This window comes from Rhinopithecus bieti, unplaced genomic scaffold, assembly GCF_001698545.2.
Source record: "Rhinopithecus bieti isolate Rb0 unplaced genomic scaffold, ASM169854v2 scaffold_9663, whole genome shotgun sequence".
Lineage (NCBI taxonomy): Eukaryota > Metazoa > Chordata > Mammalia > Primates > Cercopithecidae > Rhinopithecus > Rhinopithecus bieti.
The window spans coordinates 3,660,272-3,685,601 of record NW_016806456.1 but is presented as its reverse complement, the minus strand read 5'-3'; the positions used below and the strand labels follow the sequence as shown (position 1 = coordinate 3,685,601).

The window sequence follows — 25,330 nt, the reverse complement described above, 5'->3', positions numbered from 1 at the left end:
GTGTCAAACTCCTAGCCTTAAGTAATCCTCCCTCCTTGGCCTCTCAAAGTGCTGGGATTACAGGTATGAGCCACACACCTGGCCATTCAGTTATCTTTTCTATCGTTTGAGGTGCAAGTTGATTCCAGAGTAGCAAGTAATTTTTATTAGAATCTATGTCTGCATGTTGTTACAGTATATTTCTGTTAGAAAATACACAGACCCTTTAGCCTCAGATATATAAACCTCAATCGGTAATTTCAGAGAGGAATGTCTTTAATATATAATTCAAACTTAGGTGGGAAATTTTCAAGTCAGTAAGAGGGGATAGTGTAAAGTCCATGAAAGAGCCTAAATGTAAGAGCTAAAACTGCAGAAACTCTTAGAAGAAAATGTAAGGGAAAGTTACATGGCAATGCATTTGGCAATAGTTTATTGGATGGCACCAAAAGCACAGGCAACAAAAAAAAAAATACATAAATTGGATTACGTCACAATTGAAAACTGTACATCAAGGGATAAAAATCAACAGAAGTGAAAAGTCAACCCATAGAAGATACTTATAAATCAGATATCTGGTAAGGAGTTAATATATAGACTATCTGAAGAGCTAGTATAAAAAAACACACCTAAAATCACACAAGTGTTCATGAGGATGTGGAGAACTGGAACCTTTGTGTACCATTGATGGGAATGTGAAACAGTGCAGCTGCTATGGAAAATAGTATGTAGGTTCCTCAAAAAATTAAAGATAAAATTAGCATATGATACAGCAGTCCCACTTCTGAGAATATATCCAAAAGAATTGAAAAGAGGATCTTGAAGAGATATTTGCACAATCATGTTCATTGTAGCATTATTCACAATAGCCAAGAGGTGGAAGCAACCTAATGTCTGTAGACCAATAAATGGTTGGAGAAAATATGGTGAACTACCAGTCGTGGTGGCTCACACCTGTAGTCCCAGAACTTTGGGAAACTGAGGCAGGAAGAGCACTTGAGTTCAGGAGTTCAAGACCAGCCTGTGAAACGTAGTGAGATGTCATTTCTACAAAAAATGAAATTGCCTAGGCATGGTGTCACGCACTTGTAGTTCCAGCTACTCAGGTGGCTGAGGCGGGAGGATCTCTTGAACCCAGGAGATTGCAGTGAGCCGAGATCATGCTACTGCAGTCTGGCCTGGGTGACAGAGTGAGACCCTGTCTCAAAAAACCTCAAAAACAAACAAAAACAAAGAAAATGTGGTGTATACATACAATGGAATATTATTTTAGCCTTAAAAAAGGAGGAAAGAAACGTCATATGCTTCAACTTGCGTGAAAATTGAGGACACTATGCTAAGTCAAATAAGTCAGTCGTAAAAGAAAAAGACTGCATAATTCCACTTACATGAAACGAAAAGTAGAAGTGTGGTTGCCAGGAGCTGAAGGAGGGGGAGAAAGGGAGTTGTGGTTCAATGACTAGAGTTTCAGATTTACAAGATGAAAAGTTCTAAAAATCTGTTGCACCACAATATGCATATAGTTAATAGTGCTGTACTGTACACTTAAAAATGGTTAAGATAGTCAATGATATGTTATGCATTTTTTTTACCACAATAAGAAATAGGAAAATAAATTCTGACACATGCTATAACGTGGATGAACCTTGAGGACGTCATGCGAGGTGAAGTAAGCCAGTCACAGAAGGACAAATACTGTATGATTCCATCCTGGAGTAGTCAAATTTATATAGACAAAGTAGAATGATAGTTGCCAGGGTGGCAGGGAGAGTGGAATGGGGATATTGTCTAATGGGTGAAGAGTTTTAGTTTTGTAAGATGAAGAGAGTTCTGGAGATGGATGGTGGTGATTCTTGCACAACAGTTTGAATGTACTTAATGTCACTGAACTGTACACTTACAAATGATTACGATAGTAATTTTATTTTGTCTTTATTTTATCAAATTTTTATTAAGTTCATGAAAAAGGAGTCCTGTTTGAGGTAGTAACGGTTTAAGTGCTAATTTTATACCTTATTTTAAGATGCAAGGCAATATAACATGTTTCTTGCTAGAATGAGAAGATAGTATAAATCCTTTTCAAAGAATTTTAAGTTTCCATGACAACATTTGAAAGTACTTTTTAGCACTTACAACCATCCATTCACATGAAATTTTATTACCTCTAGAAATTAAAGGGAAAGAAGCTCTTGGTTCCTATGGTGGTGGTTGTAAGAAATGTATTTAATAGGCAAATAAATTATTTCCTCAAATCTTTGCTTCTTTTAAACAAGAAAAAGAAGATGTTTTCTTGGGCACTTAGAGTTTGTGGAATGCCCCTGTCAAGTATGACTACAATAGAGAGTTTGGAAGAAATAGCTGGAAATTAGATTGGTATTGTGGAGATGCTGTCATATTACACAGAGCTTTGAAAGGCAGGCAGACAAATATAAAAATGTGAGTGCTGGCTGGGCACATGGCTCACACCTATAATCCCAGCACTTTGGGTGGCCAAGGTGGGTGGATCACCTGAGGTCAGGAGTTTGAGACCAGCCTGGCCAACATGGTGAAACCTCAGCTCTACTAAAAATACAAAAATTAGCCAAGCGTGGTGGCAGGTGCCTGTAATCCCAGCTACTCGGGAGGCTAAGACAGGAGAATTACTTGGACCTGGGAGGTGAAGGGTGCGGTGAGCTGAGATCATGCCACTGCACTCCAACCTGGGCAACAAGAGCAAAACTTTGTCTCAAAAAAAAAAAAAGAAAAGAAAATAATAATGATAAAAGAACTGTGAATGCTAGTACATAAGTTGGGTGGTAGGGGTACAAATGTGCATTTATTTTTATGGTTCATAATTCATATAACACAAATATTATAAATATATAATGCTAGAGAAGAAAACAGTTTAAAAATTGCCTTTAAAGAATTGAAGTTGCCAAATACCATAAGGACTCAGTATCAAACTTCTTGCAGTTGTGTGTGAATTTCCTAGGAGCAAGCTTGTGCTCTTTTCATCTGGGAATATCCAGGCCCTAATATAGAGGCTCCCATAGTAGATAAGTAGATATCCATAAATGTTTTTTGAAAAAATGATGGGCTGGATTTCCTGTTGTCCTCTATTGCCACTTAATAATTTCTCATTCTCACAGAAAACTTGATCCTCAATTCTGTTATCTGTGTGAGTTGACACCAGCAGGTAAATTGTTCTCCAATCTAACCAGTATTTCTGTGAAATCAGTTCTTTTTATTCATCTCTAAATAACTCATTTATCTCCCTTATAATACTATCCAAGTGATTATTCATATCTCTTCTCTTAAGCCCTCTTGTTTGTCCTTTTTCCTAAACGTATGCCCTACAGAGAAAACTGAAACCATCTGGTGAATGCTCTTATCTGAGTTCTTATTTTCAGCAGGGCATGAATTCCATCTTACTTTCACTTTCCCTGTCTTCAGTCTGATGAACAGGCTACTTTCCTCCTTATTACCATTATTTTTGAAAATTCAAATAACGCTACAGTAGTTCTCCCTTATCCGTAGTTTTACTGTTTGATTTCAGTTACCCATGGTCAATTGCAGTCTGAAAATATTTAATGGAAAATTCCAAAAATAAACAATTCATAAGTTTTACGTTGTGCATTTTGCTTAGTAGCATGATGAAATCTTGCACGGACCTGCCCCATCCCACCCAGACACGAATCATCCCTTTGTCCAGCATATCCACACTGTGTATGCTGCCCACCACTTAGTCTCTTAGTAGCCCTATCAGTTACCAGACCGCAAAGACGTAGTATATAGAGGGTTTGGTACTGTCCACAGCTTCGGGCATCCACCAAGGGGTCTTGGAATGTATTCCCATGGATCAGAGGGAACTATGTACATTACAGTGGGAGAGAAGAATCTCCCTCCTTCAGCTTTCATCTCAACCCAGCCACACCAATACAGGTGGTGAAGATACCAATGCATCCTGCAAGACAGGTGGTGAAGGGAAAGGGAAGACAATGCCTGCTCAGACAGTTCTCCTTTCTCTCTCCCCCCTCTAATTCTGACCCAGCATCTCTGGTCCATAGACGACCCTTCACTTCACTCCACTGTCCCCATTGTTCAGCATGGGCATCTGAATCGGAATAGAAACACCAGACTTAAGCCCTGGGTTTTGTTTCAACATACCGTTTATTGGTAGCTATTGTATGCCATGCACTGCACCAGATGCTTTGCATATTGTTTTGATTTTTGCACTTGCTGTCTAAATTCTAAATGGCAGTGTAGAAATGAGCACAATCTTCCGAGTGAGGTGATACATGCCTGTATTCCCAGCCTACTGAGAGGCCAAGGCAGGAGGATCACTTGAGTTCAGGAGTTCAAGGCCAGCCTGGGCAACATAGCAAGATCCCTGTCTCTAAAAAAAAAAATACATAAATACATAAATAAATAGAAATGAACATAACCTGTGAGTAAGTTAGGAGCTGACTATAGGTTCTCAGTGCTAATAGTTCACATGGAATTTTTATTACATTTTCCATTATTCTTATCAAACTGTTTTATAATATATATTTTATCTTCCCTAACACAGTAGTAAAGTCTGGCAGAAATCTTATTTTCCTTTTGTTTGCCTCCCATTTATAGTATGTGGAAAAAGCACTCCCATTTACTAGTGATTCTTCAATGTACTGTATTTTGAAAAAAATTTGAGAGCTTTATAACCTGACCTTGAGACTGCGTTCACATTTTGAGTAGAGCCATGAAGCTTGGTGTTTTCTTAATGATTACTGTTTAGCCATTAAAAACTTTAACAGATTATGTGGTCCATTCAGATAATGCTAATTGTGAATACTAATAAGTCTTTTTGATTGTTATCTGGTTATTAGTTTAGAGTCAATATCAATAGATGATCAGTATATTACCCTTTTTCTTACCAGTCAGTATCAATAAAACTTAAACCCCAGAGTAATTATGTTTTCTTTTTGGCACAGTAAGTCAAAAGATTTGACTTGATATCATTTATAAATGAATGAAATGATCAACTCTAGCAACTGAATTAATTGCCTCCAAGTCAGAGATCAGCAAGGATGCTTGGTTGTTTAAAAAGAAGGAAAATCCTTACATTTGATACTGCAGTTTAAACTAATTCTTTCATTCACCAAATACTTAGTACCCATTAAGCATGCTTCAGAGATACAAAGTACAGTCCCTACATTTAAGGAGTTTGCAGTATGGTTGAGTCAGAATTCTCCTTATCCTCCACAACACCTAGTAGAAGTCTCGTACATAGATGTTCAAAATTAATTCACTTAGCAAATATTTAGTATGTATGCCTAGTATGTGCCAACAGTGGTTGACAAATGATGCCACATTCTTACCTGGCTAATTTCTGTAGGTGGATGCTTCCTGGGAATTACAAATATGTCCATACTTTTCATGGGTTACTAGGAATTAAAATTGGAAAATTATCTTCCATTCTCCCAGCATATAAATAGTGTTTCTTAATTAGTGAAAAAGAGGTTAAATTCATTAGACATCACAAGGCAATGGAAATCTTTCATAGTGAAAACTGTTCTGCATTGAGAGACTTTCTTTTCTATTAGTTGCAAATAGTTAAATCATGTTTTAAGGAATATTTTCCTTAATTTTAATCGATCCTATAAATATCATTGTGGTGGTAAATTAAACAAAATTTTAAAGCAAGAAAAATTAGCCCCCAGCATAGAAACTCTTTATTTTGTATCTTATTTTCAAATAATGTGATGTTTTAAACTATTGGTTCACAGCTTTGAGGAGGCTTTTGCCTCCTCAAAGATAATTGGCAATGTCTGGAGACATTTTTGGCTGTCACACTGGGTGAGAGCTTAGGAGGAGGCTACTGGAATCTTGTGGATAGAGGCCAGGGATGTTGCTCAACATCTTGCAATGCACAGGACAGCCCCCTACAACCAAGAATTGTCCAGCACAAAATGTCATAATACCAAGATTGAGGAATGTTGTTTTAGATCGTATATTTGTAGCAAATGGTGAAACGCATTCGAACATTGTATATAACATATAACACCAAAATATAAGAGATTAAAAACAGTTATTTCATTTTTTCTCCACTCAGGATACCTGTTTTATTCAACAGAAGGCTTTTGGATGACATCTATATACCAGGAAATATAGGTTCCAAACATTTCAAAGGCATAAGGTTTGAGTTCTCAAAGAGTTTGCATTGTAAAAATAGAGATGATATACAAACAAAAAGTTACAAAAGAATATGCCCTGTTTTATCACGGAGCTAAGCAGTAAATAGCTTTGTTGGGTGGGTCAGAGAAGGCTTGACAAAAGAGATGAAGTTTGAGTAGTGTGTAGAAATGCTGCTCAGACGTTAACACTCAGGTGCTAGCTGGGAAAGGACAGCGCAAGCAGAGGGAGTGGTGTGTGTGAAAACCTGGAAGCTTGTTAAACAGCAAGCATTGATTGTATGTAGTTTATTATGTTGAGATGAGTCTGGAGTTTTAGGTAGAGACCTGCTTTAGGAGGACCTTGAATCCAGGATATTTGGACTTCATCCTGAGGATAGGGGTGTGATATGACTAATCCGCATTGTACAAAGATCATTCTGATGGTTATATGCAGAATGGAGATGAGAAACACTTTACAGTATTTTAACTGACACAGTAGGAGATCATGAAGGTCTGAGATAACATAGGAAGGTCTAATGTTCAGGATGTGGTATCTCTTGAATGGTATAGGAAAACAGTAGATAAAAAAGATGTCGATAACTTGTATGTTTCACGGATGGTGGAACCGTTAACCAGGACAGAAAATATAAAGTCAGAAGGTACATGGTGGAACTAATTTTTCTCCAAAGATGTTTTTTTTGAGGTGTCTGTAGAACGTATGTTTTTTGGCCCAGGAGTTTATTGAATACTTACCCAATTATGAGTATTAGGAATGGCACAAAGGAAGCATGGCAGCTTAGGGGCAAAGAATTCCACTTCTAAATTTGCCAGTGATTGCATTGAAGGCGTTGGAAGTATTACTTTTTTTTCATCTGTAATATTTGGAGTGTGGTGATGGAAACGTACCTCTTAGGGGAGTTGATATAACTGATATTGAGCTAAAGAATAATAAATTCAGACTAAATAATTGACTATTATACAGCATTTGAAAAAATTATAGTAGTTAAACATTCTGGGGGCCATAGTAACCGTTTGCCATGATAAATGTTTATACACTAAAGTTAGGTTCCTAAGATCACTCATTTTGATAGTCTTTGAATAACATCGGCTGAGTTGCATGGATTGCCTCTGGTGTGCTTTAGATAAGCTTTTGTTCTTAGTTTTCTGCTTTTCATTACTCATGTATAATTTTTACCTGCTTTTGCATTAGAAGGAAAACTTTGTCCTACTGGTTAAATCCAAACTTCTTGTGCTAAGTATTTTTTATACGTTCACTGTAAAAAAAAAAAAAAAAAAAAAAAACAACCTTCCGAAAGTCTAACCAAAATTTTTTCTTTATTAAAAAAAAAAAAAAAAAAGAAACTACCTTCAGAATGTTCACTGAAAATGCTTAGCTAATGAACATGAAAAGAAAAACAGTGATAAAATGTTTGCCATTACTGAATTGTTTTAATGTTCTTCATTGAGGCTTCTCTGTTCATCAACCCTTTGAGCAGGAAGCAGTATAAGGTTTCTTATGATTATTACTACTAACACATTGTAAAGATCTTTTTCCTTTAATCTATTTAGTACAGGATCTATTTAGTACTGGCCTGTGTCCCAGAATACCATCAGAGATAAGGCTATTATCCTTTCATTGAGTATTATCCTGGGAAAGTATTTATAAAATTGAACTCCATTGCACCTGCTGACCTCCTTTTTTAAATGAAGAAAGGGTGGGGATAGAGATTATGCTAACTGAATTCAGATGAAGCAGTGTATTTGGCAGCACTGACACAAAGTGCTTTAGTTAGGGCCTTTTATTTTGTGCAAATCGATTCCATCTTGGACTCTGAAAGAAATAAGTTGACAATTCAGATCAGGAAGTTGATGATCACATCGGATGCTCCACACTTATTGGCACAGTTGCTGTTTTTCATAAGCAATTCTATACTAGGACTCCTAGCTATTTCAGGATTAATCTAAAATGTTTCCTTGCCATTGTTATGTTGTCTGCAAAATTGCTATAAATGTAATCTAGTGGCATTATATTCAAGTGTCAAAGACAATGCTCTTAGAAGAGTTAAATATTTAATATTTATGCTTAGCTTTTTAAAAAATACATCATTAAAATGCAAAAGAGTAGTCAAGCACAATTTTTAAAACGTAGTTTCTTATTGAGCCTACTTTAAGCTTTAAAAGCTTGAAGAACAATGCCATGTAACTCATAATTATCGCTTTAAAAATATTTTGCATTGTCAGATTACTCAGATTATCTTTATATAAAATATATGCTACATGCACTCATTTCAGTATGCTATTAAGGCTCACATATTTAATCACTTGGGTTTTTTGCTGGTTTGGGGCATCATTGCTAAATTAAATGTTGGTTTGTGCCTTTCTAAAAATTATTTTGATTGATAGGACAAGATATAAATGAAATAAATTTGTTCCCAATTTTGTTGTCCCATTAAATCAAGCTATATTCTTTTTTCTATATTGCCTTCCAGTTCCTTCTCCTATCTCACATGCCTTTTCCATAATTAACTCAGTGTTGCAGTCTGCTGTTCACATTATATTTTAAGCTTTTTCCATGGTGATATAAAAGTTCAGTATCATCATAGTACAGATGCAAAGCTATTCTGTTTATTTAATAATAAAGTATTTGACCAAATTAGTAATCTGGTGGGAACAGCAGTTAATAAAATATAAACAGTTTATGTGATGAAATGCAGCAAAATTAGAACTGGAGCCTGGGTCTCCTCACTTAACAATATATTATACAATGAACCTTCCAGTATTCTAGTTGCTGTATTTTAAAATTAACAGATCAGGAAAATAAGACTTATATTGGATTTAGTGGACTTTATCCATCTCAATTTTCTATACTAAGGAAATTAATGTATATACCAGCTTTATAGAGTTAATAGTAAATTATATAATACATTAATGTATTATGTAAATTTTACATTGTATACATGTTATGTATATTCAATGTGTGTTGGCCATATAATCAGAAAAATTAATGTTTTTTCGCATAACCAATCTACAGTTGAATTTAAGCTGTCTTAAACTCTGAAAACTAGGAATCACTTTTATCAGTTTATCAGTTTTGTCAATTTGTTCAGTTTATTTACAGTTAGGAATGTTTCCTGCTTTTTAAATAAGTAATGTATTATCCAAATTTACATGAGTTAAATGCAGTAATTGTAAAAACAGGCATAATATGTAATTGAGCACAGGCTTTGTGGTCAAGAGATGTGGTGTTTAATCCCAGCTTTACTCCTACTAGCTCTATGTTCTTAGGCAAGTTATTTACCTTGTCTCTTAGCCTCTATTTCCTTCTCTCTAAAGTAGGCTTAATAATACCTGCTTTATAGAGTTATAGTAAATTGTATAATACATAAATGTCATCTTGCAGAGAACCTGACACTCAATAAAGGTAGTTCTAGCACTTATTTTTACCTTTAATATTAATTAAAATTTGTACATGAATTACATTAATAGTAATTTTAGAGAAATTTTAATTGGTTGAGATAAAATTGGTCAATTTTAAATGGTTGAGGACTTATACATCAAATCAGATTTCTATGAATTCTATAATGTTTGGAAAGTTGCATATGTTGAATGATACAAAATTAAAATGGATAGTGAGAGAATTTTTTCTGAGTCTTCTGCCAGCTAACATATAATTTTTCTTTGAACAGGTTCAGCACTATGTAGCTACAACCTAAAGCCTTCTGAATACACTACATCTTCAAAATCTTCTGTTCTCTGCCCCAAACTACCAGTTCCAGCGAGGTAAATTTTATTGCAAAGTTGTTAACTTGTGACTGTTGTTTTTGTAGGTAAATTTTAAACAATATATGTTATTCTGAGAAAATAGTCATTTGATACCTGTTGGCCAGGTCCAATACTTTTATAACAAAAATTTTAAAGTAGGAATAGAAATGACATTATATATTTAATATTGAAAAACAACACATAGGCAGCCAACTTTTCTTGTTCTGAGATATTTTAAATTTATTTTAGGGGCTTGCTTTTTTTGTTTTATTTTCATGCCATAATTTTAAGTGTACAAAACCACTGAATTGCTGTAAAATCTGCAACAAACTTAGAAACCAACTCTCACAATCTCCAAAGAGTTTTTTAAATTGATCCTAGTAATATTTACTGGGATTGCTGTAAATTTACTTTGTGAATTTAGAAAGTATGCCAGTGATTATTCCCCATAGTTTCTTTCAGGTTATATTTTTTAGGTAACATTCTCTGTATTAGGTTGTTTCCTATATCTTATCCAAGGTCTTATTCAACAAACATTTATTATTAAGTACCTACTATGCATAATGAATACAAAGATGAAACAAGAAATGTTCTTTGGAAGGATCTCAAAGTAGTTACAAGTAAAGCAACGTTTAAAATTATAAATAGATTTTTTGAAAGGAAATGCATTATCAAGCATTGTAAAATATATGCTCAGAATTAGGTATATGTATATGTGTGTATGTATAGTTTTGTATATACATTTGTGCACACACACACACCCCTACACACTTTGGAATGTTGGTCAAATCACAGCCTTAGTGTATATTGCCAACTGTGTGTAACATGAGTCAACTTCTCCAGGAAAATGTACTTGAGGCCACTTTAATTGCATCTCAATATATTATAGGAAGCTGTTGTATAAAAAATTTTGACACTCATGTCTACTTTCTTTTGGATTACTTATGGGTGTAACTTGGGTTTTATTAACTTGAATTTGAAATTTTCTGTTGAAAGTAAAAAAAAGATGTATCAGTTAAATATATTTTCAGCTCATTAATCTTGTCAAGCTGCTGTTGAAAATCAAAATTTAAAGCCGGTAGACATAAAACTAAAGGGACTATTTTAAAAGATAGTAAGAGAGACCTACAAATTATGGCCTTAAACCAACAGCTACGGAGATTACATTCATATAAGTTGAGAATATTACGGAGGCTGTGGCAGTAAAGAAAAGGAGATCCTTCGAATAGTCTTAGGAGAAAATTTATCCATATAAAAATGAGAAAAGCTCCATACCCTTATCTATCCAACTGGTAAAGTCTGTTTTAAATATATACTTTGAATATAGAATCATGCTTTCAAGGTTAAAACATATTATGACAGGATAGCCAGAAAGCCTGGTCGTGAGAGAGAAGTCTCTGCTCCTGTGTAATGGGGGCAGGATGTCAGGTGGGGGCAGCTCAGCCCATCCTGCACATCCTTCCCTGCCTCTGACCTCTGATGCCACTTTGTTGAGGACTGCCTGTTCCTGGTTATCTTGGTTTTTTCAGTTTTTGGTACACACATGCATCTCACCATGTCCTAGGGGTATTCACTAGAAGACAAAGAATAGTATTAGGGGAGAAGATTTTAGAGATGGACAGAAATGGCTTCTAACAAGGTCATCATCTAATACCTCACTAATCTAAAATGCAGTGCTGAACCTATACCATCTGAAAACTGACTGCATGCTGTGTTTAAAAATCCTTATGTTTTACTTATTTTAGTACATCACAGTCTAAGTATGTTATCACTTTTGTCTGAACCAAGCCAGCTGGAAAGTAAAAGAGAAGAACATTTGATAGAAAGAAGGCAAATCTTGTAAATACCAGAGCTATATAGCATTAGGTAAACAAACTGAAAGGATCTGAGAATAAGAATAAATTTGTTTTAATAAAAAGACTTGGGGCATCACCCCGTTCCACACATCATTGTATTAGATACCAAGTCTCCAAAGGTGAGTAAGACCTAGTCTCTGTCCTTAAACTCATAGTCTAGTAGGGACTATGTTTTTGGTGACTTTTTTTAATGGCAAAAGACCAGCACCAGGCAAAACTATGAGGCAGGCAAGTACCCCTCAGCATCCTTCACATCTCTTTTGGTGTCCTTCTAGGAACATCCTACTGGGACAGAAGGACATGAACTTTGAGATAAGTCTGGGGTGAATTCCATATAATTACTTTCTATTTGTCACCTCTTGCAAGCCTCTTAACCTCTCTGTAAACCAAGTGTCTTCATGAGTGAAATGGGAATAGTCATACTCCCCTCAAGGAATTGTAAGAGTTAAACAAGATAATACGCATTAAACATCTATTACTGTGCTTGGCACTTGACTTAGGAGGTATTTCTTTAAACTTCTAGAACCTCTTCCTTTGGCCTATCTTTCTTGGGTATCCAGGGGCCTTCTACAGCTAAAAGCAGCACCTGTTTTAGAGAAAAGCAATTGTAAACTAATTTTCAATGAAGCATTAGTGACACATAATAACCAGATGATTACCATTCCTAAAAGCTTTTGAATTTTAAAAACAAATGCCTAGAAAGAGTTGTATTTTATCCAAATTCATAATTCTCTATTGGTGAAATGCCAACCACGGTGGCAGTATGGGGAATAGCTAGCCAGTATGCTTACAGTGCTTTTAGAAATAGCCGGAGAAAACAGCAGTTGTAGAAACAGATTACATAAATTCAGTTTATTCATCATGTAGTTGGGCACCTCTGCATGACAGAAAGTTTACTAGGTGTTGGGGAATTAATGATACAATAATGTATAGATGACAGATTAATAGCCAAAGGCCAGATGCAGTGGTTTATGCCTGTAATCCCAGCACTTTGGGAGGCCGAGGCGGGTGGATTCCTCGAGGTCAGGAGTTCAAGACCTGCCTGGCCAACATGGCGGAACCCTGTCTCTACCAAAAACACAAAAATTAGCTGGGCATGGTGGTGCATGCCTGTAATCCCAGCTACTCAGAAGGCTGAGACATGAGAATTGCTTGAACCTGGGAAGTGGAATTGTAGTGAGGCAAGATTGTGCCATTGCACTCCAGCCTGGGCAACAGAGCAAGACCCTGTCTCAAAAAAAAAAAAAAAAAAAAAAACAGAAAAAAGAAGAAAGAAATTAATAGCCAAGAAAAAAATGTTATCTGTTCATATTTTTCAATGGAGGATTCAAGGATAAATTAACATTTACAAATCATCTACTACTTGCCAGCTATCCCACAGTATCTCTCATATATATTATCTCATTTAACTTTCACAAAAACCTGTCAAGATATTGCCCCCAATTTGTAGATGAGGAAAAAGAAGATGAGAGAGGTTATCTAAAGCCATACAACTAATTGTTGCAAATTGGAATTTGAATCTAGGATGTTGTAGTCTATACCACAGTGAGTGTTCAACAACAACAAAGAGTATAGGAGTGAAAGAAGGCCGGGCACAGTGGCTCATGCCTATAATCCCAACACTTTGGGAGACCAAAGTGGGAGGATCACTTGAGCTTGAAAGTTCAAAACCAGCCTGAGCAACGTAGCAAGACCCTCTCTCTCTATAAAACATACATGCATGCATACATACATACAAACATACATACATAAACAAATAATAAAAATGTTTTAAAAAGGGTGAAAGAAGAGAAAAAAGAAACACCACTCCATATTTAGACTCATATTTCCTGCCTTTAGTGTACTGTAGAAATATTGCCAGAATACTTTATTGTTATACTTACTTAAATAAAACTTTTGCTGAAATCATGTGTAATTGTTTCTTTATAACCTGAGGTTCTAAAGTAATTATATGAGATGCAGACCCCTGCCTTCTTGTGAAGACAAATGGACAAGTGGTATTAGGCACTGTTAGTCATCATACTTTAGGGAGCTTATTAACTGTGATGATCTGAACTGAAAGGGAAATGGACAGTATGTTTGCCAAGGTAAGATGTAATTTTCATATGAGGGACTAATGTAAAAACTTTTAAAAGACTCATTATAAGTTCATTTTGTTCTTGACTGCTTCAGCAAGTGAAACAGCATCACTTCCTAATGTGACTACATTGACTTACTAAAGATTCAATATTTGGTGGGCTTTGGAATGTAGAAAAACTTACTGTATATAGAATACTTTAGGCTTGTCCTTTTAATTAAGAAGCACAAAATGTGTCATTTACATAAGATACTAAAGTAGAAATGATCTCATAATACTAGCTCCTCAGAAGTATTATTTTCTGAGTGGTATATGAAATCGGTGTATTCAACTCCACCTAAATTCATTAAATCACATGGGATTTCAATGCTAAAATATAAAACAAACCATTTCAATGACACAATTGTTTACTTATTTTTTTAAAATAAGAAAACAATTCAAGTATCAAAACTCTGTGACCGGCAGAGTTGTTTTTGTTTGGGGAAAAGTTGAGAAAAGAATGACAAGTAAGGAAATCTAGTTTGTTTAGATTTCAAACAAGGGAATCTAGTGCTTTTACTTTAAAGCTAAGTATTTCATCTTATTTTTGAATAATGTCCCTATATATTATTTCTTCTTATGTTTGTCTTCTATTTTTGTTTTTCATTACCACTAGGAACAGATTTTGCCTATCAGCTAGACAATGTAGTTACTCAGCATGTGCTAATTTTATACCTTTAAATTTAGAGCATCAGGTTGTTTTATTTTATTTTATTTTATTTATTTATTTTTAACTGACATCGACTGAATTTTGGTGTAAAGGACTGCTGTTATTTTATTCCAGTTCTTTGAAGGATACTTACAAAAGTACTCTTTCCAATTGGCCAACTGTTAATAAACAGTGTGTAAAAATGTTTGAAAGGGTAAGTTCAGAGCAGATATTACCCAGCATTTCCTCCTAAATAAAAATGAAGGATTTTCATTTTGAAAGTTATAGTCATTCTCTCTTAAAATCATCTATTCTCATCCTAAATTTGAAAACAACAACAACACTGAACATATTGGGCATCCTGTTCCTATATAATTTTGTGTCATCGATTTATGGGTGCCCTCTTGCATGATGATGATGATCTGAAGAGACTTGCAGAGTACTTACTCCTACTCTTTCAGCTAACCAATGGAGAAAGTAAGAGAGAGAGATGGAGTTACAGGCAGGGTGCAAGATTAGAAGAATTGGGGTTTTTATAGTTACCTGGCAGGAAAAAGAAAACAGGAAAGCAGGGCTGAGAAAAATAGTGGGTACTGAAAACAAGAAAAAGACATCAGTATCCTTAAGTGAATATATTTTATGTTCAAGGTTAGAGGCAAGTAAATTAAATAGACACTAAATCACAGATGATGGGGTAATAAATAGAGGATGGAGTTATAGATAATCATGAAACAGAGAGGATTTTAGTGTTGAAGGATAGACAACCAGGCTTTAGTTTAAAAATATGGTTAGAAGAGTCCTTAGGCAGAGACACTAACTTGCAGAGATAGCATCTAGACAACATCAGAAAAGAAGTTTCATCATGCAAAGTTGTTAGTCTAAAGGTTTCTGTCACAAATCAGCTTCTACTGACTTAGAAATTTGCAGTTAATCCTTTTTGAGTCTCATAATATTTTTAACTAAATCTACTTCACTTAAAGGTATTCTATAATTTAATATCTTTTTGCATCATTTGTGAAGCACTTTTTGGTTAAAAAAAACAATGACTTGAATACCTATAATTCAAGCATTTCTTAGAATGCTCTGGCTTCCTGTGCTTTCTGATACAATATCAAACCTTTGGCATTAGCTTTCACTAATACCATTTTGGAGGTTTACACAAATACACAGGGATGCAAGAGGCAATTTTTAAAAACAAATATTCATGTCATATTGTTATGTCATCGTTTTTGGATATATTTACTAAAGCAAGACTAAGGCAAAGCTAGATCTTTAAAATTATATTATTTTAATGTTCCACCAAATATGACAGCATGGAAGATGTCACTTATTCTTACCACCAATGGTGCTCGTTTACTAACATTTAAAGGAAACTGATACATAGTGTGGTTATATTCTTACTGGAAAAGAAACATTGTTTTTCAAGGAAGGAAACAAGGATAGTGTTTTGCTTCAGGTCATACGAAGTTGCTTTGCTGAGATTAGAAACCTTGTAGTGCCCAACCATGTAATTTTATCCACTCATTGGACCAAAATACAGTGCCAACCAAGAATGAGAACACATTTGTATCATTCCAGTCAAAAACGTAGTTGTAGCTGTAACTTAAAGTTCTATGAACATATTTTCATGGATACCATTTTTTAAAAAGTTACAAGAACAATTCTGGAAATGTGGGATTCATGTTAGCGATGGCTAAATTTTAACATAAGGCACGTATAAGTGTGTATGTATGCATGGACATACATATGGCTGTCTTAGAATTCCAGTAAATCACAACCAAAGGCATATTCATAGTTCTGTGTTTAAAATCTCTCATTGATTAGTGTATACTATCCTCTCAGAAGTTGAGGATAGTGTATACTATCCTCTCAGAAGTAGAACCATGTTGTAACAAACCAGATTAATGTCACAGTTTACACATAGCTGTAGTCTTTCACAAGTAAAAGCTTCAGTCCATATAAGCCTAATATAAATGACTAAGTAATTGGTTATTTTACGTCTTTTTAGACACAGATAACCTTAGATTAATAGTGACTGATGAAAAGAAAATAGCCCAGAATTATGTGATCTTAACAAGTCCACTATGTCTCACTTTTTAATTATTTTCTGTTCTCATGATTATGTGTAATCTTTTTTTTTTTTTTTTTGAGGCAGAGTCTCGCTCTCTCACCCAGGCTGGAGTGCAGTTGCCAGATCTCAGCTCACTGCAAGCTCCGCCTCCCGGGTTTACGCCATTCTCCTGCCTCAGGCTCCGGAGTAGCTGGGACTACAGGCACCCGCCACCTCGCCCGGCTAGTTTTGTATTTTAGTAGAGATGGGGTTTCACCGTGTTAGCCAGGATGGTCTCGATCTCCTGACCTCGTGATCCGCCTGTCTCGGCCTCCCAAAGTGCTGGGATTACAGGCTTGAGCCACCGCGCCCGGCCGATTATGTGTAATCTTTTATGCAGAGATATCACATTAGATATACTTTTTCCCCTTCTATTATTACATTATAAGCATTTCCATATATTACTACTCATGGTTACTATTTTAAATAGCTGACTATTATGCTGTTTGTTGATGTCTCAGGATGACTTTGTTTATATGAGAGGTATTAAGCTTATGCTGTAAACACCTTTATTAATCTGAGATTTTGTATGCTGTTTTGTTAGAGGAAACATTCTATTAATGGTGGCACATTTCAAGTAAAAGCATGTGCTTTTTATTTTCAAATCGCTTATGGCAAAAATTCATTTTCAGTTCAATAAAGTATGTGTTTGTAAGCTTTGTCATCTGCCCCTTGACTGGTAGATGTGCAGGCTAAGGAGTTTTAAGTGTTTGGTTTTGCTTTTGGTAGTTCTGTGTGTGTATGTGTGTGTGTGCGTTTCTTTTCAAAAGGGGAGGGTAATGTCTTCTGTTGGAACATGCACTCCACCCTCTTTGATAAGGCTTGTGGTAAGATTTGCATCACTACCCATGACAGTCATCCTCATAGCATTAAGCACACAGCTCTTAGCTCCCATAATGATGCGTGGAGGGTGGAGTGTATTGCAGCCATATTCACCTTTCATTTGTGTGTTTGATGTGGCATTTATATTAAGTAGGAGTAATTTTTTTTCTGATTTTTTTTTTCTTGTGTCACCAGTGCACCTATTCCATTCTTCCATCGCTGTGCTCCTGTGAACATTTCCTGCTATGCCAAGTTTGCAGAGGCCCTGATCACCTTTGTCAGTGACAATAGTGTCTTACACAGGCTGATTAGTGGAGTAATGACCAGCAAAGAAATTATATTGGGACTTTGCTTGTTATCACTAGGTAATTGTTTTTCTCATTATTAGCTATTGCATAGTATTGCAGTAGAAGACTGTTTTGTCTTTTAGCCAAAATATGAATACAACTGGGGATACTTGTAAAATGTTTAACTTCCCATAGCCAAAATCATTGTTTCAGATTATATATAGTTAAGAATATGTACATATAAGTATGTATATATATCTGAAACTCATTCCCTTCTTTTCTTCTTTCATTGGAGAAAACTAGTGTTTTCCCAAACATTGGTTACTTAGTCCACAGCTACTTTAATATGATAGCAGGAGGCTTCTTTTAATGAATCAACAACCCTCTGTTTTTAGTTATGATTCCTAAAAGGTATATTTACTTATACAGGAGGTGACATATTCTCTTATATATTCCCATCTAAGAATATAGATTTCTGATAGATTAATTTTGAAGTATGTAATTTCCTTTTCATTGCTGCAGTGCATAGTATCGATGTATTGCTGGAAAAATTAGGAAATCTCCACCTATTAGCCACTGAGTTTTCTAGTCCATAAATAGATAATAAATCAAATAAAAATTTTATTTTCAAGATTAAAACTCCCTGTATTATTCTAGAACTATATGTACCTTATCAGAATGTATAGGCCTTCTTAGTTGGGAGAAGTAAACTATGGTAGGAACCAACAGCTATTTCATTATATAAGTAAACTTAGTATTTATGCCTGTTAACAGTTATAGCCATTGAGAAGATACAAGCTGTATTTCCGTCTTTCCTGTCATTAGAGAGTATTTTCTTTTTGCTTAGGTAGTACTTGACTCAATTGAAATAATGCTGTCCATATGAAAATCTATTTCTGTGATATTTGAAAGGCTCCCATCTGTTTTTGGTTCCTGTACATTTATTGCAAAAGTGAGTACCTTAATAATGTTACCTAGACACGAATCCCAACCATTTATTTGGCTTTGCAAGTGGCCCAAAGTAACTTGACTCTTAGTCTAGCTTTATATCAAAATTATTTGGTTTTTGAAATAGTTGAATACTTTAACCACAAAACTAAAATCCAATTAAAATAGTGCCAATAATGTTAAGCCATCAGAATTCTATTTTTTATTAGAATGATTCTCTTTTGAGACTTAAGTATGTAATATAAACTTAAAAAATCTTTGTTCATTTTTTGTGGAATGGGCCTTTAGATAATTAAGACATTTATAAATTATTATTTCAGAAATGTAATTCCCATGCAAGGGTTAAATCTTTCCTTTCTTCTTTAAGATTTTTACTCAGGATTATAGCACATGGGATTTAGCTTGGGGCAGGTAGAATAATTGGCTGTATAACTCAAACAGCTTTGCTCCTTTTTGAGGAAGGTCTCCTCACCTGGGACCCCCGACCTCAGTTGAGAAATTAGACAGAGGAAGTTTGGCCATAGTAGGCTTCAGGATGTTACTCCACAGGGTCAGACCATCCTTTGGAGTTCTAGAGGGGAAACAGCCAGAAAAGGATAAGATGCCATTTAGCTTCTGGACTGTCAGAGAAGTTAAGTTGGTCCTGAAATACATAGATTACTCAATAAAGGGTAGCACCTAATTTAACTGATCTCTGTCTATGTGTGGTAATTTTTCTTGTCACCAACATGACATGTCATTCTCTACACTTTGTGTGCTGGCATGTATGTTTGCATGTCTGATGTCTTCCCTGTGGTGAATCCACAACAGTCCTGTGCTGTTTTTGAGTCACCATGTGCATTTGCATGTATTTTTTTCTGTAGTTTCTAAACCCACAGTTAGGTGACTCTGGTTTCGGGTGATGCTATTTAAGTGGTACAAGTAGCAAAGTCAAATACAACAGCAGCCAGTTTCCTTCCTTACCTAATGTGGTCAATAGCAACAGATTATTTCCCTGGGGAAAAAAGCAACCATCAAAAGGGTTTTCTTTGTATTTACCTGTGTTTTCAAATAATATTCTATATGTTCTCTATTTATCTTCCCTGCAGTTCTATCCATGATTTTGATGGTGATAATCAGGTATATATCAAGAGTACTTGTGTGGATCTTAACAATTCTGGTCATACTTGGTTCACTTGGTAAGCTATTTATTTCTTTGTTTTCATGGTACTTAACTACTTTGGTAGAAAATAGAAATATAAAGAAGAAAATAAATTTTATTTTCACATGCTGTATCTTCAAGGAAGACTGTTAATTTTTGCCTTAAAATTTCTCATAATTCTATTTGCCCCTCCCTTCATTTCATCACTGTTGGCATTTGAAGTCCAGACCTTTTTTCTATGCATATGTATATGAACATATATAGTTAAATTTTACCAGCTGAATATGAAACCTTTTAGTAATTCAATTTGTTCTCATTACATTTATAATCTTCACTGGTATGTTTGGTCTTACTGTTCTCATCTGTTCTGTCTTTCCTGAAATTCTTTAGACTACTGTGATTATTAAAGTCAGAAATAAGATGATATATGTTGAGTTCTCCCCTACCTCCCTTAAATTTAGCATAAACTTTGCTTCCTTTCATCCCCTACTCTCTTCTGCTCCCTCCCACTTTTTGCCCTTGTTAAATAGTCTGAGCTTTTGTACTAGGGTTATAATTAAAGTTAAAATATTATTTTCACCTGCTGTATCTTTTAAAATCTTGTTTATCTTTGCCTTAAAAGTTTTATGATTATATTTACATTTACGTTTTCCTGGACTAGTTTTATTAGGCACTACTTGTCCTTCTTCTATAAAGTAGTGCAGAACTGCTAGTAAGGAAAACTAAATCAGTTATTTGGAAATAAATTTGAAGAGATTTTCCTGAATGTAAAGGAAAATTACCAAAAAAGTAAAATGGTAAGTTAGAAGATGATAGCAGAAGAATAAACCGTGACCTTAGGAGAAAAGAAAACAGTGGAACAGGAACAACAATCAAATACAGAAATAAAAAATTTCTGAATTAAAAAGATTCCCCCAAAAGATCATAGGCAAATTTAATTATGATTCAGAATTAGACAGAAGTTTAAAGCTCTAGATATTAATAGTGTTGTGATGATTAAATTAGATCACATCTATAAAGGACGTAGCACAGTTCCTAACACAAATTAAAAGTTTAATAATAAATACTGTCTACCATGGCTATTGTGAACAGCTTCCTCCTTGGCATCATTATTTCAATTTCTTTCTATTTTTTTAACTTCAGCTTTTCTCCTATAATTCATTTCTATTTCTAGGAAACATATTTTCTTCTTCCATTTTCTGAATGTATTAAACATTTTTCCAAACAATTTTCTTGTACCTGCAAGACTTCAAAATGGAAACATTCCCCTTGCTCTAAAATGTTTTTCACCAATTTCTGGTAGTTTTGATTTGTTTCCTCCTCTTCAACAGATGGAAAATTTGTACTTGGTGTTTGCCAACAAATAGGTAATGGAATTTGTCTTTGACCTCATTCACTCTTGAGTGCAGATGTTGATGTACCTCGACTTTACTTCAGTTTTTTATCTCCCAGACATTTATCATATCAGCCACACACACACACATCTCTCTACTCTGAATTATCCAATTTTTTACTGTGACCTACAAGGCCTTACAGTATGGTCTGGTCCCCAGCTACCTCTCTGCCCACATCTCTACCACTTTCCGCATTGTTCATTGCAGTAGCCACAATGGTCTTCTTTCTCTCATACTAAGGATGGTTCTACCTCAGCCTCTTTGAACTTTGCCTGGAACACTCTTTCCTTAGATAGTATCATAGATTGCTCTCTGTCTTTGATTCCGTTGCTCAGTTATCATCTTACTAATACCAGTGAGGCCTTGCTTACCCATCATATATAAAATTGCAAAGCTTTCCCTACCCAAACACTCTATATCCTTCTTACCAGGAGATCATTTTTTCTTTAGGCTTAATATATTGTATTTTTCCTTGTTTTCTTATTCCCCCCGCCCCCCCGCCGCCCCCACTATTACATAAGTTCCATGAGCAGCAAGAATGAGAACTCGGCTTTGTTTACTACTCTATCTCTAGCTAGAAGAATAGGTGCTGTAGCATTCAAAATGTTTGCTGAATGGGTTGAAGGTAGGTATGTAAGCCAGCTCTCATATGTGGAGGTAGGTTTGTCTCCGTCTTCAGTCTGGTTCTTTGAATCTCTCAACTGGTGTTGGAGATTAAAAAATGCCCATCCCTAGCACCCACCACTATCAGAGGTTTCCTCTTTGTTCCTCCCTTTGGTGGGAACTGTTCTTTTGATTTGCATGTATTCATTGTACAAATATTTAATCAACTGCATTACTGTGTCAGTGCAAGACACAGAGATATCTGTGATGAGTACAACAGAGAAGATCCTTGCCCTCTTCAAGCTTCGTTGATGTTTTCTGTGATGCTTATTTCCTTCCTTCAGCCTCCTCAGCTTAAATGCTGAGGCTCTTTCTTTGTGATCAGTTCCTCTCAGGGGTGTATGTTTCTACTGGCTCGCTCTTAGCTTCATAGTCAATAATAAATAAATTTGAAGGAAGCTTATTTGATACACTGAAGGATTTATAAGTGCTTAATGTGGAGGGTGATAATAGAGTAATGGACACTTTCTTTATGCTGGCAAAAAGTTATCGCTACGTACTTCCCAGCCAAATGGATTGTCACTGCCTTAGTCCCTTGATGATCTGTAGGAAGGGTCAAGAAAATTGAGAATTTATGTTACACATTTTCTTATGCTAATTGCTGCATTAAAAATTGGGTCTTTTGTCTCCAGGAGGCACAGGTGTACTATGGTGGCTGTATGCAAAGCAAAGAAGGTCTCCCAAAGAAACTATTACTCCCGAGCAGCTTCAGATAGCTGAAGACAATCTTCGGGCCCTCCTCATTTATGCCATTTCAGCTACAGTGTTCACAGTGAGTTTAGGCTTTGGTGTGTCTTTTGGTTTTGTGTTTTATTTGCAGGAGATCATTAATGGAGCAGAAACTCAAATCTAGCTTTTGCATTCCTGACCCTGATCTCCAGTAGATAATATCTCTGTCCCATAGTGTATGAAACATTAAAAAGTCTCCTAAAGGCTTCCCTCATGGATGAGTGCTATTTGATGAAACGTTTTTTCTACCCTGACTGCTTTTTGAGAGAGGATTTTCGCCTAGAATATTTACATTACCATTTGCTTACAAGAACATATTTCTTACTGTCATAAGATAATTACTTTTTAAAAATGATTCCCTTTACTGCAGAAAAGTATGTTAAAAAATATATCATTTCATTTACTTGTTCACTAATTATCTTCCCATTTGTCTTTCAAACTTTTCATTTAACAATATGGCGTTATTTCAGAAATATAGGTCTGGTCAGGTACAGTGTGGCTTATGCCTATAATGCTAGCACTTTGGGAGACTGAAGTGGGAGGATCACTTGAGCCCACGAGTTGTAGACCAACCTGGGCAAGATAGTGAGACCCTGTCTCCATAAAAAATTAAAATCAGCTGAGCATGGTGGTGTGCACCTGTGGTCCCAGCTACTTGGGGGGCAGAGGTGGTAGGGTCACTTGAGCCATGATTGTGTCACTGCATTACAGCCTGGGCAACAGAGTGAGACCTTGTCTCCAAAATATATATATGTATTTGTGTGTGCGTATGTGTGTGTATGTGTGTGTGTGTGTGTGAGATTTGCTGCTTAGGTATTAAGCAATAAAATTACCAATTAACATGTGGTTAAATAATTTATATGTATATCTTTGGTTCATCTTTATCTTCTCTCTGAAAAAAGAAAAAAAAAATCAGTCTACTTCTAAGAGCAACCGAAGCTTTTTATTGAGCATCAGAAACAAAAAATAAAGCCACCATAAAACCATTGATGCCAAAAGATATTTGTTAGTTATTGTTATACAGATATTACAACAAAATATGAATGAAATCTCATTTTAGGTACAGTTTACTGTGCCAGCTGCTGGAGATGGGATGTGGGGATGGGAGGAAGCAAAGGGTGAATCTGACACAGATCCCACTTTTAAGGAGCTATTGGTCTAATAGGGAAGATCGAAATAAAAACCTTATTTTTATGGTGTATCTGTTTAAATAAAGAGTCTCCTCCTGACTGACAATATGTTTTGATGCATAATGAGTGGCAAAGGGAAAAGGAAAAAAATTCTAGGATGTATTAATAAGTTGATAAATCCTTTATGTTTTGCTTTAAAGGACACTTGGTAACCGTAATATACAATTGACAATAAATATTGCAAGAGAGATACTTACTGCTAAAATATTATTGAAATTCAAAGAATGCTACCTCCAGGTTTGGGGGTGAAGGGTTATGTTAAAAACTTCCACTATTTTCGGTTTCTGTTTTCACTACTTACAATAACTGAAACCATTCTCTCCATACAGGTGATCTTATTCCTGATAATGTTGGTTATGCGCAAACGTGTTGCTCTTACCATCGCCTTGTTCCACGTAGCTGGCAAGGTCTTCATTCACTTGCCACTGCTAGTCTTCCAACCCTTCTGGACTTTTTTTGCTCTTGTCTTATTTTGGGTGTACTGGATCATGACACTTCTTTTTCTTGGCACTACCGGTAAGAAGATATGCTTCTTTCTCTTAGTGACAAACGTGATTTGCATTCCACTATTTTAGAACATCAGAGAGAGGTAATTCTTTTTTTTTTTTTTTTTTTTTTTTTTGAGACGGAGTCTCGCTCTGTCACCCAGGCTGGAGTGCTGTGGCCGGATCTCAGCTCACTGCAAGCTCCGCCTCCCGGATTCACACCATTCTCCTGCCTCAGCCTCCCCAGTAGCTGGGACTACAGGCGCCGCCACCTCGCCCGGCTAGTTTTTTGTATTTTTTAGTAGAGACGGGGTTTCACCGTGTTAGCCAGGATGGTCTTGATCTCCTGACCTCGTGATCCGCCCGTCTCGGCCTCCCAAAGTGCTGGGATTACAGGCTTGAACCACCGCGCCCGGCCGAGAGGTAATTCTTCAGACATTTGTTGGTGACGGTCCAATAGCCATCATAACTTGTAGTGGTTATGGCTCTTCAACAACCTACTCCATATTTGTCTTTTTTTTTTTTTTAGACGGAGTCTTGCTCTGTCACCCAGGCTGGAGTGCAGTGGTGCTCTCTTGGCTCACTGCAACCTCCGCCTCCCAGGTTCAAGCGATTCTTCTGCCCCAGCCTCCTTAGTAGCTAGGACTACAGGCACGTGCCACCATGCCCGGCTAATTTTTGTATTTTTAGTAGAGATGGAGTTTTACGATATTGGCCAGGCTGGTCTCGAACTCCTGACTTTGTGATCCGCCTGCCTCAGCCTCCCAAAGTGTTGGGATTACAGGCGTGAGCCACTGCTCCTGGCCCCCTTTCTTTTTTTTTTTTTGAGACAGAGTGTCTCTCTGTCGCCCAAGCTGGAGTGCAGTGGTGCGATCTCAGCTCACTGCAACCTCTGCCTCACAGGTTTAAAACAATTTTCCTGCCTTAGCCTCCCGAGCAGCTGGCACTACAGGTATGCACCACCACGCCTGGCTAATTTTTGTATCTTTAGTAGAGACAGGGTTTCTCCATGTTGCCCAGGCTGCTCTTGAACTCCTGGTCTCATGTGATCCGTCCACCTCAGCCTCC

General features: G+C 36.1%; 1 protein-coding gene across 4 annotated transcripts in view; it reads left to right on the top strand.

Moving 5' to 3' along the window:
* The window catches only part of SLC44A1 (solute carrier family 44 member 1), a 198,189-nt gene that overhangs the window by 97,278 nt on the left and 75,581 nt on the right, over positions 1 to 25,330 (top strand). For all 4 annotated transcript variants that reach the window (XM_017876724.1, XM_017876723.1, XM_017876726.1 and 1 more), the window contains 5 exons: positions 9,797 to 9,890; positions 17,621 to 17,790; positions 19,749 to 19,838; positions 22,491 to 22,630; positions 24,107 to 24,293. In XM_017876724.1, the coding sequence (XP_017732213.1) occupies positions 9,797 to 9,890; positions 17,621 to 17,790; positions 19,749 to 19,838; positions 22,491 to 22,630; positions 24,107 to 24,293 (681 nt within the window). The remainder of the gene's footprint in view (positions 1 to 9,796; positions 9,891 to 17,620; positions 17,791 to 19,748; positions 19,839 to 22,490; positions 22,631 to 24,106; positions 24,294 to 25,330) is intronic.